The sequence below is a fragment of the Cajanus cajan genome, chromosome 9 (assembly GCF_000230855.2).
Source record: "Cajanus cajan strain Asha chromosome 9, NIPB_CcT2T_4, whole genome shotgun sequence".
In the NCBI taxonomy this organism is placed as follows: Eukaryota; Viridiplantae; Streptophyta; class Magnoliopsida; order Fabales; family Fabaceae; genus Cajanus; species Cajanus cajan.
In genome coordinates, this window is record NC_138525.1 from 1,905,236 (window position 1) to 1,921,828 (window position 16,593).

The following is a 16,593-nucleotide window of genomic DNA, read 5'->3' on the forward strand; positions in this document are numbered from 1 at the left end:
TTTGGCTTATAATAATTTACATATTCGAGCTAATTTTTTAATATATTCTCATTTAACTTTGAATTTTTATTCTGTTTATTTGGTTTAGGTTTAATAATTGTCATCAACGTTAGACTCTTTTTACGCTTTAACGCGTTGGTGCTTGATGGACATGAAAAATCGAAGTTAAAATTTTTATAGAAGAATTGTTCGTGTATTTTTTTCTCTTTTTTTTGATTAAAATAATATAAATATTTGTGGCAGAAGTCGTGGTGGGTCCGCGGGTTCACCTGCTACATCGGCAGCACTTCTAAACTGGGTATTTTTTACTTGGAAATCCAGTGACCAACCATGCAGTATTTGTTTTTTTAATTGCATAAAATAAAATTATACTTTGAAAATGAATAATATATTAAAACATCAAAAGATATATTGTTAACATTTTTGTGTTGTACGAATTCAGCATCCTACCTCTCCATCTCTCCACTGTCCTCCCAACAGGTGTGACTGCCTTGTTCTTCACCTGGCTCACCAACTTCAAACTCCTCTTATTCTTCTTCCATTTGGGCCCTCTCATTCCAACCCATTCTCTCCTTCAATTCCTCATCCTCTTCGCCCTCAATATCCATAATCCTCACCCCACTATCACTCTCCCTCTCTACTGCACCCTCATCTATCTCTTTTTGGATCTTATTTTGGGCCTCTCCAACATTCTCGTCTACGCTGCATGGCTCTTCTTTCCACCGTTGTTGCGTGAAGGCGCATATGAGAGATGCATTAGGGAGTTCAATAATTTAGTCGAGGCCGGTGATAAACACACCTCCACTCTTATATAAACACACCCCCTTTTTATAAAAAAAAAATATAAAATGTCTAAATTACCCTTTAAAAAAAATGAAATTCTTAAATTTACACCTCCCTTCCCCCACCCTCCTTCCCCGCACCCCACATTTCACACCCCTCTTCTTCCCAAAGCCTCTTTCCGCTCAATGTTATTAAGCAATATACTTTTACAGTCATTCTGAATAGAAAAAAAGGACTAGTCCCACCATAATCAGCATAAGAAAGGTTCTTTTACAGTCATAGCATTTCGAAAAGTACTTTCACAGTCATTAGCATTCCGGAAAGTACTTTTCGGAATAGAAATTATTGTTCATATAATTCCGGAAAGAACTTTCCGTAATAGTAACTTTAATATATTATGGAAAATACTTTCCGGAATTATATAACAAAATATTTCCGGAAAATACTTTCCGGAATTATATAACAAAATATTTCCGGAAAATACTTTCCAGAATAAGAATTTAATATTATGGAAAGTATTTTCCGGAACATTTTTATATAATTCCGGAAAGAACTTTTCGTAACAGTAAGAAGAAGAAGAAGAGGAGTGCCAGAAAGAGAAAGAAGAGGGGGTGCGCAATGTCGGCAAGTGATTTTGTATGAGAAAGACTCTTACTTGTTCTATGAAAAGAAAGATTAGTACAAAAATAACTTTTAAAATCGGGGTTTTAAAATCAGTCATAAGGTAGCCATTTTAAAAGTGACGCGGTGGCCTGTACTGCAACAGAACGGCCCTTGCTGCAAGCAGAACGGCCCTTGCTGCAAGCAGAACGGCCTTTACTGCTTGCAGAACGGGCCGTACTGATTGAAGAACGCGACGTACTGCTTGCAGAACGGGGCGTACTGAAAACAGTACGACCCGTTTTGCTGCAGAACGGCCAGCACTGAAAACAGAACGGGCCGTATTGAAAGAAGTACGGGCCGTTCTGCTTGCAGTACGGCCCGTTCTGCTTACAGTACGACCCGTTCTGCTTGCGGGGAAAGGGGTGCGAGGAAGGAGGGGTGTAAATTTAGGAATTTTTTTTTTAAGGGTAATTTAGACATTTTATATATATTTTTTTTAAAAGGGGGTGTGCTTATAAGAGAGTGGAGGTGTGTTTATCATGAGCCTTTAGTCGATTGTGTCATGGAGGTAATTTTGGGACATTTTTTTTTTAAACCATTATAACTTTTTTACATGGAGGTAAAATTTGTAATTTTTTATAAATTGAGGAATAAAATTTTGTGGAAGAAAAATCTTTGAGAGCATAATTGATGAGATTGTAAAACTTTGGAAAGAAAAAAAGTGTTATTAAACCATTGCTTTTTAATTTCTTCATGTATGAGTATTTACCCGCGTAAAATCTAGTCACTGCGCTCTTTTTTGCTATTTTAAATTTCGTGACGGCAAAAAAAAACTGACATTCTGATAAACATTTGTAAAGTTAAAACGTATGGTAACATTACCTTGAAAAATGTCAAAAGAAAATTAGAATATTTAGTTAATCTCACCACTTTAAAGTCCTCAATGAGAATAAAAGTTAAGTTTAAGCTTCAAAGCCGCACACGTAATGAACCCTGGTTCAAACTATGTCAATATATATATGATTTTCCCTCATTTACCTTCTTTATTAGGGCTCCTAATATCCCAAATTTTAACATAATACTTCACTCTAATCGTGATAAAAGTTAATTTTTTGGAGTTCAGGATTAAATATTTATTGATTGAATTTTTTGTTATTTAATATTGACTTTGCGAAATTCGTGCATTAATATTTAAATTACATAAAATAATATATGGGAATTTTTTATAACAAGTGTTTTAAAGATATTGATTAAAGAATGTTTAATATAATATTAATATTATTTTTTCGCTTATAATATAATAAATGTTTTATACATTTTATTTTATTTTATTTTATTTATTCTCGTTGTTATAATGAATAAAATGCATTTATTTCTTACTAATAAAAATGTAAGATATACTAAATAGAGGGTGCAACATATATCATATAATGTAACAATATATAACTTTCATTTTGTAATAATAAAAATTGTGTCAAAAACACTGTTTTTTTAAATAAAAAATAAATTGAAGACACTTTAAAATCTTACTTTTTTTTCTTCATGAAATTTGGCGACGTAAAGGATTAGAAGTAACAGTAGTTGAAACGTTTGTGTTTAACTTTAACTAATATAATAATAAATAAATAAAAAAAGTGACAATATCTAAAGAACCACATTTCAATAACCATACGTAAACTTCGGAGTAGGTTAGTCATAAATTATTTATAATAAATAAATGTACCTTTTTCCTTCGCATGATCGTATATATATGACCTCAAATCTCCATGTCTTAGCAAAGCAATCTGGTATCCCATTAGAAAGAGGTTGAAAGTTGTAGTGAGTGAGGATGGCAATTAGAGGCAACTTGGTGTTTGCAATATTTGTGCTAATTGCTAGCATTGTAGCAGTTAGGAACATTCCACGCATTTCAGCTCAATGTGGAGGTGCTTTTAGTAAAATTGCAGACTCATGTGGGGAGTACATAAAAAAGGGTGATAGCTCTAAGACTCAACCATCCCAAGACTGCTGCGATGTCATAAAACAAATTGATTTACCCTGCGCCTGTAAATATGTTAATAGTACCATTGAGGCTATGATCAGCATGGATAAAGTTGTCCAGGTAGTCAGGTCTTGTGGAGTAACAATTGCTTCCGGAACCCACTGTGGAAGTAAGTTTTCTATCATCTTTAAAATATATGGTTTCTCATGTTATGGGTATCATATTTATCTCCTATCAATATGTTTTCATAATTTGGATAGTTTAATTAGAAATTATCCTAAACATGGGTCTCTTTCTATAGCACTTTCTATTCAACAATTATTTCAATTATAAAAAGGAGAAACAATTTTCTTTGCTCATTTTCATTAATTTGGTGCACGTGACTCTAAGAGCTTATTCATTACTTGAATTTCTTTGTTTTTTTGGTTATTGAGATGGCTAATACTATGAAGGTATGCTTTTTAGGTTACGTTGTTCATCCTTCGCAGAAGTGAGCGTAAGCGTTCAAGACATATATGCATGCAGGAATAAGCTAAACATGGCGTGCGTCGTCCAACTACTTTACTTTTTTTGCTTTATGTTAAGACACAAAGTTCAATCTTAAATGAAACAGTATTCATATGTCTCTTCCTAAGTTCCTCTGCTCTTTTCTTAATATGTGACGTCTCATTATAATTGGTCATTACCTAAGCTTCCTTCGTTTCTATTAAAACCATGATTGCGTGAATAAATCCTCTCATCAGTTTTCTTTCATAAAGGTTGTAAAACCAAGATATAATTTTATTGTATCAACTTATTTACCAAAATACATACTTAACCACTATATACCGACATCTGGGATGAACGAGGGTTGAATACAACAAATGTAAAATGGGTGATACCCGTAATGGAAGATCCAATTGAAACGTCATTATCTAACTAGAATACATATAGATCCACCCATAGAAAATACTGAATGATTTATAAGAGCTGAAATCAACTCCTCCCCAGAGTCCAACCAGTGATTCACATTCTTAAGAGTTGCATCTGTTTCGCAAAAACGTTATTCACCCTCACTCAGGATAGGTACTATGAGCGGTTTCATCTGTGCCAGATATACAATCGCCCACCTGATAATGCAAATGAAGAACCAAGTAAGCACAAAAAGAAAGGAATCTTAATGGAAAATAAAACAGGACATGGCAATTCACCGGTTAGAATTACGATTGAACCAAAGGAAAATGTAATCATGAATTAATGAACAGAAGTTTATCATCAACACAATGCAGGCATGTTTAGTCTTCTGGACTTCAGGCTATGCCCAGGCATCATCGCTTAAACACATTCTGATTTATAAAAAGTTCATCTATTCCTCTTCAACTAATTTTGTTTAGTGCTGTTACATACGACAAGGAATTTGACTAAAATGTACTCCAAAATTCACGTAGCAGTATCATGGTCATGGGAGAGCAAAAGAACAGGTATGAAAACAAACAGAACTGATCGTGGATACATTCAGCCTGAGAAGTTATTCATTTGGGAAAAAAAATAGTGTATAGTAATCCTTAACCAATTGATCAATACCCTTGCCAGGATATTGATCAATTGATAATAAGCTATGGAACACAACTTTAACGTGCTAAGATTAAACTGAAAGAACTTGCAAATCAAAAGTTGCTTACATCATCCAGCAGCATATTGTTGCAGTAAGAACCAAAGTTAAGTGAAATCTGCAGCCAAGTAGTTAGATATCAGTTCATGCAAAGAACACTAATTTTGAGAGAGGAAAATTTATTGTAGATAGAGCAAGAGGTGCAGAGCAAATTTCAAGAAAGTCACTAGTGAAAAATTTTTCTCCGGAACAACTTACTTTTGCACTAAATAATATAAATATACCACAATGTAAAACTCATAAGGCATTGTCCGAAATTCATAGGCGATAACAGAATCAGCTATTAAACAAAGCAGCATAATCATAAATATGTTGAACATATCTAAATCATGCAAATCAGTCATTGTCACAGCCTCGGGAAAAAAAAAATACAATAATTCCTTCAATTATACATTACAAATTTGGGATCCACAAACAAAAACTAGTTCACGTTTTTCCAGATCTATCAGCTATGTCAGATTATGAATTTCGTTTCTCATTTTCTGTAAGATTAGCAACAGACACCAATTATTGAATTACTTGACTGAAACTACAATTCCTAGAAAGAAACGAAGAAGCATACAGATTCGCGGAAGGTCCTCTGTTGAAACAAATTCTGGTGCAAAGTGACGCGACGATTCCAATCCCTACGAAAATTAACGTGGTTACCGAGAACCCCATATCGGTGGTGCCAGATCCTAATCCTGAACACGGAAAATCAATTTCTGCATCACACAAACGAAAATGGCGTGAGCAAAATTTGAAATCGGAAGCGGTGTTAACGTGTTTGTGGCTTGCGTGCGAGTGAAAACGAAACGACACAACATTTACCCCTCAGTTCCGTAATTCGTCGTCGTATCAGTGATATGAAGCTTCTCAATTTGATTTGATTTGATCACCACGCAATAGCATGGCCACTGATTGAACATTTACTGTAACTTACTATACGCACTCCCATTTGGGCCCAATAGCCTATTATTTGAGCTTCTTAGCCCAATTTAGAACCTTTGGACCAATAATTTAGAAATCCCAAATTGTATTATCGAAGTGTGTACTAATGTGTAGATTAATTATAAAAACAAAAAAAAAATTGCTCATAAAACACCAGCGAAGGAAAATTAAGCAAATTACACGGAGAAAAAAAAATTTCTTTCACTAAAGTTTCTAAATTTTTCTTTCTATTTTTTATTATGATTGCTGGGTTCAGGGTTTAGGATTTAGGGTTTAGAGTTTAAGATTTAGAGTTTAGGGTTTCATTTATTTTATTGGGTTGTATAACAACTGCAATTTTTCCAACAAACAACACTTTACATTTCTAAGAAGTTACTTTCATCTATTTTAGACTTTCTATATCTTTATTATCATACTAACATTCATTTTCTATCCCGCCTATAACTCTATAAACAAAGAAATAGAAAAGAATAGAAGAAAATTGATTCAATAAAAATTAAGTAAAAAAATAAAATAAAATTTATAATTATTTAAAAAAATAGAATTAAGTCAGAAATATAGTAAATGTAATATTTATAATTATTATTCTATCTGCGTTTTATAATATAGTTTTTACAAATTTTTTAAAATTTACAAGAATTTCCTTTTTAAAAAAGATATAAAGAATTTCTTTATTAAAAAAGATATATAAAAATTAATATGAGACCTATTTCTAATTTTTCACAATTCTCTTTACATACTCATTATCAAATATAAATATATTTTTTAAATCCACTCTAATTTATCCTCCAACTCAATTAAAGATGTGTTTGAAAAAAAGTTAAATTTAATGTAACTTATTTTTAATCAAATGAAATAAAAGTACATTAGAATGTGTAAAAATCTATTAAATAAATTTCAAACGATAAACTAAACCAGTAAATCATCTTCATTATGCCAATAGAATTGACTCGGAAATCGATGAGATTTTTGTTTTATTTTTCATACCAAAACTTGCACTCTCTTTTTTCGAAAAAACAAAAGGGATATAATTTATGTAACTTGAGTACAAGAAATACTCCAAGAGATACAGAGTAATTGGTCCGTGAGAATAGGCAGGCCCAATATGCATAAGGAATAATCCAATGATGACATCTCAGTGAAAAAGTAATTACTCATTTAAGACCATATTTAGATAAGTTTTTTCAAAGCAATTTTTAAAAAATGCGAAGAAAAGTTAAAATAATTTTTTTGTAAACTAAAATTAATTACTACATGAGTTTAAGAAATAAAATTTTAGAAAAACTAGTAAGAATGAACTTTTATAAAAATAGTTTATAACTAATGATAAAAAATTATTTCTTTTTTCTTCCTATTATAGTCTTTTAGAAGTACTTTAGAAAAATTTTAGTCAAAAGGCTCTAAGTTAACTTTACTCTCATTTGTCTAACTGGTAAGTGGTAAGCTTATCTTTTATACTTGTTTGAATAATTTTTTTCAAAAATATTTATAAATGAAGTAATTAAAAGAAAATTAATAAATTTTTAGATAAACTAATATTAATTTATACATCATAAATTAATTTTAGTTACTGAATTTTTTCTTCATATTTTTTTCTACTAGTATATTTTAAAATTTTATCCCAACTTACTCTTGGAACAGTAACAAGGGTTTAGTTACAGGTTTTAGTTTCCTTAACCTAATTGCAATTCACAAATGATAGTAATGCCAGCAGCCAACAGAAACAACATTCATCATTCCTTTATACATAGAATCCAATGCTACAGAGTGCTCAACATTTTGTTTGTACACAAAATCAAATTTCATAGATAAAAAAACTATAAAATTGTGCAATACACCAATTAAAAATACAAGGTATAAATCAGAGAGAGTCCAGAAAAAACGTAAAAAGCACAACTCACCAAGCAAATCACAAGTTGGATGGAAGGTTGGGAACTCAGTCCTGGAACCACACATTTCAATTATCAGTGCTGCAAAGAGCTCTCACTACCACAACAAATCCATCCAATGGAAAATAATTTTCGCAGGATTCTCGTGGCATCCAGAGCATGAGAACGTTCCTAAAATAAAATGCAAATTTAGAAAATTCGGTCGGTGCAATTTCAATAGGAGTTACTTGTCTCATAAAGCAATTCAAGTCCCGGTTTCTTGTCATTGAAGGACTCTGATATGGCAACATGAGTTGCTTAAAGAAGAGAGTTACTTCATGAAACAACCGTTCCTTACCAGATTTTATTAAACATATTTGAGAACGTTTCAGAAATAATAATGATAAAAATTAATTTTGTATAATATTTATGTATTTACTATTACTTTATTTAATTTTTAATATTTATTTATCGTGTATTTTTTTCGTAATTTATTTTTTTTCATTGTAGTGTAATTATTCTTTTTAATAAAAATTTAATTTTGGTTCATAAATAATTAGAAAAAAAATTATAAAAGTTAAATTTTTTAAAGTTTCTTATCATTAGAGTAAATTTGCGTTTGAGTTGCTTAATACTGACATGACACACTCGGAATCATTTTTTTCATTTTTCAATGTATGAAACAACTCAAATGAGTTGCTTCCATTGAAATGCCCTTAGGATTTAGGTAATTAAAAATCTAATCAAGTAATTGAATAATGTTAGATACATATTTTTTTTAATTATATATTATAAACTAACACTTATACAAAGTATAAATTATTACACTAATTAAGATTAATAAGCAGGTAGCATTCAAGAGAAAAAATGTTATAATATATATTTGATACACGCAATCAAGACTGCATAACAAAACGACGTCGTGGGTCTTTCGTAAACCGTTATTAAATTGCGTCCTTTCACGTGGTTCGAATAATGATGGAATCTAACGAATTGAACTAAATCCACTCAAAATTGGAGGGTAATGAGCTTCAATTTTCCATTTCCACTTTGCCCTAAAACCCTAATAAAATAAAAGCTAAAAAACCCGTTGCGAACACAGGTGAGAGAGAGAGAGAGAGAGAAAATGGCGATACTTCATCCTCTCACAAACCCCAACGAGCTTTCTTCGCTCTCACTCTCACTCTCGTGCTCCTGTATCCAACACAATGCACTCACAACCTCCGTTTCTCTCATTCCCCCACAACGCCGCCGTTTCGCCTCCGTCAGATGCTCCTACGCTTACGTCGATAATGCCAAGATTAAGGTAGTCGGCATCGGTGGCGGCGGCAACAATGCCGTTAATCGCATGATCGGTAGTGGTTTGCAGGTCCGTCAATTCGGTTTCTTGCTCGCCACCCAATTTCGAATATCCATATTTGGTTCTTATCAACAACAAAAAAAAAAACTTGTTCTTTTAATGGTTTTTAGTTGTAATGACTTTGTTGCTTTGCTTCTTGTTTGTGGAGACACTGTTTTATTAGAATAATTTGCATCCAGAATTTGACAATCAGAAGTCAACACAATTATTGTGACTTTTAAGTTTCAAGATAATTATTATAAAATTCAATAAACTTAGCGGTTTTAATGCATGTGATTGATTGTAAGTGCATGCACTATTTTACTCTTGTTTTATTTTGTTGCAAATTTTGGATTCAATTATTTTATCCAATGTTACTTAACTTGGTAGCCGGTGGCACTATTCTCTAAGCCACACTTTGTGTTTTGCTGCCACCAAGTGAATAATGCTGATGTTATTGTTGAATTCTGATGCATTTTCAATCAGGGTGTAGACTTCTATGCGATAAATACAGATGCTCAGGCACTGTTACATTCTGCTGCTGAGAACCCTATTAAAATTGGAGAAGTTCTGACTCGTGGATTAGGTCAGGCACTTTTCTCGCAATTAATTTTAGGCGCGATTGTAATTTTTTGTCTCTTGCTTTTTTAATTTTACTAATTTTGTCTTCCAATTTTGTTTTATTTTTTAAGTTTGATCCTTACTCTTTTAATTATGCAATTTTTTCCCATGTTAAAGTAACATTCAGTGTTCGGCCTGACACTCTGCTGCAATGCCATATTAAGCTTAAGTTTTACTGTCATGTGATTTGTTTCTGTCACTTCATTCTATTAGTTTCTTTGCTGATTTTGTTTAGAAATCGAGGGGTGGCCTTTGATTCAAATTGCCTGATAGAGATGCAGGTACTGGTGGGAATCCACTTTTGGGGGAACAAGCTGCGGAGGAATCAAGAGAAGCTATTGCCGATGCTCTTAAAGGATCGGATTTGGTGTTTATAACTGCTGGGATGGGTGGAGGTACGGGCTCTGGTGCTGCTCCAGTGGTGGCCCAAATATCAAAAGAAGCAGGTTACTTGACTGTAGGTGTTGTTACCTATCCCTTCAGTTTTGAAGGACGTAAGAGATCCTTGCAGGTAGGTGTCTTTTTCATTGTTTAGGAACGTGACTACTGACCTACTGGCTACTTCTACTCTTAATTAATAAAGCCCTCTTTCTTTAATATGTTGAAAAATGAAAAATACGACTATCTTTATCTTCTTCCTTTGTAGTTTATTTTATCATGATCATGTAGTTTGTTATCCCAGTTATGTGTAGTCCAACGTATGTAATTAGTTGTCTGTAGTTTATTTTATCTAGCAATAAGAGTCTGTGGTTGGTTCATCTGAAATTTGTAGTTTGTCATCTGTAATTTAGAAAATAACTAGTTTTCATTTGATTTTCTTCAGGCCTTTGAAGCCATTGAAAGGCTACAGAAAAATGTTGATACACTTATAGTGATTCCAAATGACCGTCTGCTTGACATAGCTGATGAGCAGATGCCTCTCCAGGATGCTTTCCGTCTTGCAGATGATGTTCTACGGCAAGGAGTTCAGGGAATATCAGACATTATTACAGTGAGTTGATTGGAAAACAATGTATTCATATTTTTTATTCAGACACTAGAACATGATTTAAGTTCCTTCTTGATCCCATTAGATCAGTAACTTGCAAAAGGGAAAAAATAAATAAATAAATAAATAAAAAGCTTGAACCATTCTCCACCTAACTTTTTTCCTTAGTTTGTTTGTATGATCATTCAGTCACTTCTCCTTCATAATTGTGCATTTTGGCTTGTATTTATGTCAAGGTCGTGCCCATGCATTTATTTTTCTGGACATTATAAACTGTTGTGCCTTCTCCCAGGTACCTGGACTTGTCAACGTGGATTTTGCTGATGTAAAAGCTGTGATGAGAGACTCTGGAACTGCAATGCTTGGAGTAGGTGTTTCCTCTGGTAAAAACCGAGCAGAAGAAGCAGCAGAACAGGCTACTTTGGCTCCTTTAATCGGATCATCTATTCAGTCTGCTACTGGGGTAGTGTATAATATTACTGGAGGAAAGGACATAACCCTACAGGAAGTGAATAGGGTTTCTCAGGTATTCAAGGATTTTTATCACCACTTGCGTAAGAAACAGTTTGATATTCCTTTGCTCTTGTGAATTTGTTGTAAACATTACATTTTTGGTTTACAATCTAATCATAGAATGTTGCTCGATTTAGCGTTTATGACTTCCAAGTAGAGTGCTGCAATATTTGGTTATGTTGATATTTTTGCATTCATGTTACTATAATATGTTTTAAAATTATAAAGTATTCTTCTGCATTTCATATAGTCAAGAATTTTAGATAACCACTCTACCTTTCACTTGAGGAGAAGAAAAGGAAAATATGTTTACTTCCTTCATGGATCTGTTTTTCTTTTCAGTCTGTGCACCATATTAATATATTATGCTTTATTTCACATTTTTCTGTGTGATATAACTACTTGCAATTATTACTGGGTTCACTCCTACATTTTATGCCTCTTCTCTTCGTATTTCTCTTGGTCTTAACATGTGTAATTTCTTAGGTGGTGACTAGTTTGGCAGATCCTTCTGCTAATATTATATTTGGGGCTGTTGTTGATGATCGCTACACTGGGGAGATTCACGTGACTATCATTGCAACTGGCTTCTCGCAGTCATTTCAGAAGAAGTTGCTAATGGATCCAAGGGCTGCAAAGCTGCTTGACAAAGCTGCCGAAGGCCAACAAAGCAAGTCAGCCCCTTCTATCAAGTCCTCAAATAAGGTTGAATCTAGAGCACCCCCGCGGAAGCTCTTTTTTTAAGTGCATACTTGTTTTACCCTTAATTTTTCCAATTGTTACGTTGTAGTGTAGTCATTCTGTAGTACAATGATCTTCATGCTTAATTGATTTAGTGAGATATCATTCTCTCGATGTTCTCTCCCCTCCGGTGTGCCCTGTTTAGTTTGAGAATGTGTTTTCTGTTTTTATTTTGATTTTAAATTACAAAATATTACCTTATTTTTATTTTATTTTCTCAAAGTTTTTATAAGAAATTAAAATTAAAAAAAACTTGTTTTTATTTTTAGACAATTTTTTTGAAAACCCAGAAACAGAAATCAAAGTGACATTTTTGTAATTAAAATTAAAAGTGAAAGCAAAATGAAAACAGAACATATTGACATTGTTGAATTTGTTGTGGCTTATTACTCGTGGGGTTTAGTGTAACCAATTGTGTAAGTGTTTGTGGCTCAAATGCAAACTTGTTACGAAAATGGATATATATATATATATAGTACAATTTTCCTTAAATTGTATGCTAGAATAAGATAACAATTTAACATACATAGAAATGAATAGTAATACCCTCTTATTCGCTTACTTTAGGATTTTCCCTTCTCCCCGTGGAAACACACGAGGGAAGTAATAAATAACTGATATTGCATGATGACTAGGCATTGTGGAATTGTTATAGCTAATGTTCGAAGAGCTGGCAATAGAATGCATTTAAGCAAGCTAACTTAATTGGCATCCCCAGATAGTAAGTAGTTAATGACATGAGCGTTAGATGCTTCACTGAACTGTTTTATGTCTTTGGACAAATGTTTATTCAAAAATCAAAACAAACAGGATTCCCCACGGAATATAAAGTAAGACACGTAACTTGGTGTTGATGGGGCATTTATGCATGGCACAAACAAACATACCTTCCCTCGTAACTCGGGCAATCGCTTATAGATGAAAAAGAGCAAACTTAATGATAATATCTTCACCTATATTAAGAGTTATGAAATAACTGTAAATCTAGTTGCATGATGTGACAAAAAAAATTGCTTAAATTGTACAAGAAGAAAAAAATATGATATGATATAATGGGACTCGTAATAAATTTAACTTTAGTACTTCATGGTGGTTGCACATTGAAGTTGCAAGATATTAATGGAAGTCAAACACATAATACTTTAGCACAATCTAACATAGCAATGTGTGAAAACTCGACCACATCATCACTCCAGTCAGTAACACATTAACTTTCATATTTGTACAAGGGAAGAACACAAGATATACAAACACTTGAATATGCCAATTACAATACAACACCTTTCACCACCTCAACAAATTCCATGACATTGGAAAAGTACCAAGAGAAATCAGGAAACCCGGAAACCCGGTTATGATGCTTCAGTGCACACATCAGAAACAAAGACAAAAGGAGACGCTTGACAAGTTGGGTACTTTATACATTACAAATATTTGACCAATAGCCAAATGACAATAACCAAAAGCACTATACCAACAACAGATAAAAGCATGCACAGGCAGGAGCAACCACCCTTGGTTCGTTTATTTAAAACTGCCAAGTTCTTCTGCACCCGCTGTAAACGTAAAAGATAAAATGTAAGTAAATGTCAATAATATTAACATGATTTAGCTTCGATATATAAGAACTAAGCAAGAGATTTGGTCCCAACAGAAGTTACTATAAGAGTTTTACCCTAAGCCGAGAATCTGTGACATCTACATGTTGATCCAAGTCATCCTACCAGATGAAAAAGAAAGGATTTAATTTTAGAAGGGAGACAAAAAGAAAATGGCCATAAAAAACAAGAATGAAATTAATGCACGAAGGGAACATACAATGAGTCTAGTGTGCAGATCCAGCTCTTCATTCACTGCCAATGCAATATGTTTTGTGCTTGCTACAGTCTCCTCCAATTTCTCAAGGCCATCGTCTTGTTCTGCTTGCATAGCAATGCAATATAAGATGCAAAGAACAGACTAAAAGCAATATATTTTCAAACAATCCAATCTAGTGAGTAGTGACCTTTCATAATTTGACGTTGAAGTCCAACAAGTCCATTGTTGTCCAGGCCAACAGTTCTGGTCATTGCATCTGGTTTTCTTTCTGGCCCAAGCAAACTATCTCTATTTGCAAAGTTTGACATGTTCAATGTGGAAGCCATTTGATTAACTTTTGATCTCAAATTTGCAAGCATGTCCTTGCGACGATTCATCTCCTTATCAGTTCTGCATCAAGTGAGTGAAATACACCTCATAAAACAATAATGAAAAAGTCACCATACACCTTCACAGCTGAAAAGAAAACATTGTCTCTTGTATTAAAATAATATAGCTTAATAACACATATCTCCTTGTTATTACAAACTATCAAGCCTAGTCCCCCAATAATGAGTTTAGTATCACAACGTTAAATACATCGTCGGAGAGAGGTACTAAAGATCAGGAAAACTCGTCAAAACATTTATTGAGCTAAGGTGAAGTATTAGAAGATGCAATACATAGTGTTCCAAGTCCTAGTTGCTCTGTTGTAAACTTGCAAGTTGTAACATCATTACTTTTTTTAATCAGCAAAATCAACAACTGCACACTCACATGGGATGCTTTCCGGGATGCTTGGACAAAAGAGATTGCAAGCTATCAAGCCTGGTCCCCAATATAGTAATCTTCCTTCTTATAGCAGATGAATGACGCTGGGTTTCTGGTCCAGATGCAGGAAATGAACCCCCCTCAGAAATCATACCGCTGACATCATCAGCAAGTTTCAGTGCTCCATTATATTCCTTCACCCACGAGTCTGAAGAAGACGCCATTGGTCTAAAAGAAGTAAAAGAACAATCAATCATTATGTTTATATAGAAGAAATGAAAAAGAAAAAAAAAACAGCAAATAACAGATTGCCCGTAATAACTAAACTAGAAAGACCTAAAGATATTCAAAGTGACATGGAACATGATACTGATAATAGAAACTTTTTCGAGCCATGCGATCATCACAAAACAAAATTCTATTTGCTTAGTAAAAACCACACACAAATTAACCCCTGTTCAAATTGACCTACTTATCTCAACAAAGCTTTCCCCATTTCAACCAGAATTACTGTTAACTACGAGTAATAAAAAGGAGCTTCTGGTAATTATAATAACAATTCAAATATGAAAAAACAGCATTAAGAACACATAAAGCTCATGATCGCATAGAGTAAATCATGGCGTCATAAATTCCCACCCATCATGGAGTACCTAGAAAATCGACCACCTTTAACACCAAGTGCCCGATACAATGGACCCCAAAACTGAAAATTAACTAAAATTCATACATCATATATCATATATCAAATGCAAAATTCCCCAAAAAGGAAAGTGATCATAAAAAAAAAAGGAACAAGCAGAGTGCAGTTCAGAAGGAGAATTGTGTTTACATCTGAAAGTAATTGGAATGAGAGTAAAGAGGAGAAACGATCGGCGAGGGGAATACCCTGTTTTTCTTTTGGAATAGGAAAGGGTGGTGGATACGACGTCGTTTTAGGAAGGTGGCGACGGCGATTGATGGAATGAGGCGTACGGCGCCACCCACCAACTGTCACCGCCGTTTACCTGGTGGGATTGTGGAAGGTGAAAGGTTTCTGATACTTCATTCACCACGGCGTCGTTTTCGCTGTCCTTTTCGGACATTTTCTCAATGAATTTTGTTCTGTTGGATTCCAACACATCCATTTGCTTCCACCTCACAAATAATAAATCTTAATTTATTTGTACGTTTGTACGTGTTTGTATATGAAAATAATTCAAGAGTTTGGTTTAATTAACATCAAAGGATAAGATAGCTGGCCCCAAGATTTAACGCGGCTGCATATATAAGGCAGGATTCGAACTCCTGACCTTGCTTAAAGGTAAATTAACCCCTATCGCTGAACCACACGCTTGGGGTTCATATATGCATTCTTTATAAATTTAAAGTTTTATATTTGTATAATTTTTACATTTAAGTATATATTTAGAAACTATTCATTAGTTAATAATTTTTTTTTTATGTTTTAGTCTCTATTAATATACTACCATTTTCTTTTTCACTTACTTATTTTCTTTTCCTCTTCTAAATTTTGTTATCATCAACACATTCCTCCTTTTATTTAACAACATCTATTTTTATATAATAAAAAATCTTACATCAACTAAATTTCATTAATACTAAATCATAAGGTTATGATTTTAGAGTTTAAAATGTGCTTTTTGCTCATGAAGAATACCTTACAACTAATAATTTATGTTGACATTTTTTTTACAAAGATAAACTAAGCCTTAAAGAGAAAACTAAAATTAGAAATCACAAGGGTATGAAATATTACAAACACCAGCTCCCACCTTAAGGTTATGTTTGTTTTTAAAGATGGAAAAGGGGGAGTGGAAAATGAGGGATTTGAAGGGAAAGTGAGTGGAAAGTGAGGTTGTTTGGATTAAGGAAAAGTGAGTAGAAAGTGTAGAGAAAGTTTGTGAGTGAATTGATTGATGTGATAGTTAAAAATTGTTTTTAATTGATTAATTGGTAAGATTACTATTTTGCCCCTAGGGTAAAAAGAGGTTTATAATTATTGTA

General features: G+C 33.3%; 3 protein-coding genes across 5 annotated transcripts; 1 reads left to right on the plus strand and 2 right to left on the minus strand.

The window, feature by feature from the left end:
- Positions 1 to 4,126: 4,126 nt before the first annotated feature.
- On the minus strand, positions 4,127 to 5,983 carry LOC109805942 (V-type proton ATPase subunit e1). 2 transcript variants are annotated; one of them, XM_020368244.3, is made up of 4 exons: positions 5,829 to 5,983; positions 5,581 to 5,722; positions 5,029 to 5,076; positions 4,127 to 4,476 (listed from the first exon to the last, which is right to left on the minus strand). In XM_020368244.3, the coding sequence occupies exons 2-4, from the start codon at positions 5,676 to 5,678 to the stop codon at positions 4,410 to 4,412; spliced, it is 213 nt and encodes a 70-aa protein (XP_020223833.1). In that variant the 5' UTR covers positions 5,679 to 5,722; positions 5,829 to 5,983; the 3' UTR covers positions 4,127 to 4,409. The 2 variants fall into 2 exon arrangements, with proteins under 2 accessions (XP_020223833.1, XP_020223831.1); XM_020368242.2 differs by lacking the exon at positions 5,829 to 5,983 and having other exon boundaries at positions 5,581 to 5,822.
- A 2,823-nt stretch (positions 5,984 to 8,806) lies between these two features.
- On the plus strand, positions 8,807 to 12,143 carry LOC109805980 (cell division protein FtsZ homolog 1, chloroplastic). The gene is made up of 6 exons (XM_020368297.3): positions 8,807 to 9,185; positions 9,642 to 9,741; positions 10,058 to 10,287; positions 10,600 to 10,767; positions 11,057 to 11,290; positions 11,764 to 12,143. The coding sequence occupies exons 1-6, from the start codon at positions 8,943 to 8,945 to the stop codon at positions 12,019 to 12,021; spliced, it is 1,233 nt and encodes a 410-aa protein (XP_020223886.1). The 5' UTR covers positions 8,807 to 8,942; the 3' UTR covers positions 12,022 to 12,143.
- A 995-nt stretch (positions 12,144 to 13,138) lies between these two features.
- LOC109805946 (syntaxin-51) lies at positions 13,139 to 15,689 on the minus strand. Of its 2 annotated transcripts, none has more exons than XM_020368251.3 (6): positions 15,475 to 15,689; positions 14,593 to 14,814; positions 14,024 to 14,226; positions 13,837 to 13,937; positions 13,694 to 13,738; positions 13,139 to 13,574 (listed from the first exon to the last, which is right to left on the minus strand). In XM_020368251.3, the coding sequence occupies exons 2-6, from the start codon at positions 14,808 to 14,810 to the stop codon at positions 13,443 to 13,445; spliced, it is 699 nt and encodes a 232-aa protein (XP_020223840.1). In that variant the 5' UTR covers positions 14,811 to 14,814; positions 15,475 to 15,689; the 3' UTR covers positions 13,139 to 13,442. The 2 variants fall into 2 exon arrangements, with proteins under 2 accessions (XP_020223840.1, XP_020223839.1); XM_020368250.2 differs by having other exon boundaries at positions 15,419 to 15,689.
- Positions 15,690 to 16,593: the final 904 nt, after the last annotated feature.

Coding starts and splice junctions, on each gene's coding strand:
- LOC109805980 (XM_020368297.3), top strand. CDS start 8,943: ATGGCGATACTTCATCCTCTCACAAACCCCAACGAGCTTTCTTCGCTC. Junction 9,186..9,641: donor TGATCGGTAGTGGTTTGCAG/GTCCGTCAATTC, acceptor ATTTTCAATCAG/GGTGTAGACTTCTATGCGAT. Junction 10,768..11,056: donor GAATATCAGACATTATTACA/GTGAGTTGATTG, acceptor GCCTTCTCCCAG/GTACCTGGACTTGTCAACGT.
- LOC109805942 (XM_020368244.3), bottom strand. CDS start 5,678: ATGGGGTTCTCGGTAACCACGTTAATTTTCGTAGGGATTGGAATCGTC. Junction 5,077..5,580: donor AGAGGACCTTCCGCGAATCT/GTATGCTTCTTC, acceptor ACTTGGCTGCAG/ATTTCACTTAACTTTGGTTC. Junction 4,477..5,028: donor ACAATATGCTGCTGGATGAT/GTAAGCAACTTT, acceptor TTGCATTATCAG/GTGGGCGATTGTATATCTGG.
- LOC109805946 (XM_020368251.3), bottom strand. CDS start 14,810: ATGGCGTCTTCTTCAGACTCGTGGGTGAAGGAATATAATGGAGCACTG. Junction 14,227..14,592: donor CATCCCGGAAAGCATCCCAT/GTGAGTGTGCAG, acceptor CACTTGATGCAG/AACTGATAAGGAGATGAATC. Junction 13,739..13,836: donor ATCTGCACACTAGACTCATT/GTATGTTCCCTT, acceptor TTCATCTGGTAG/GATGACTTGGATCAACATGT.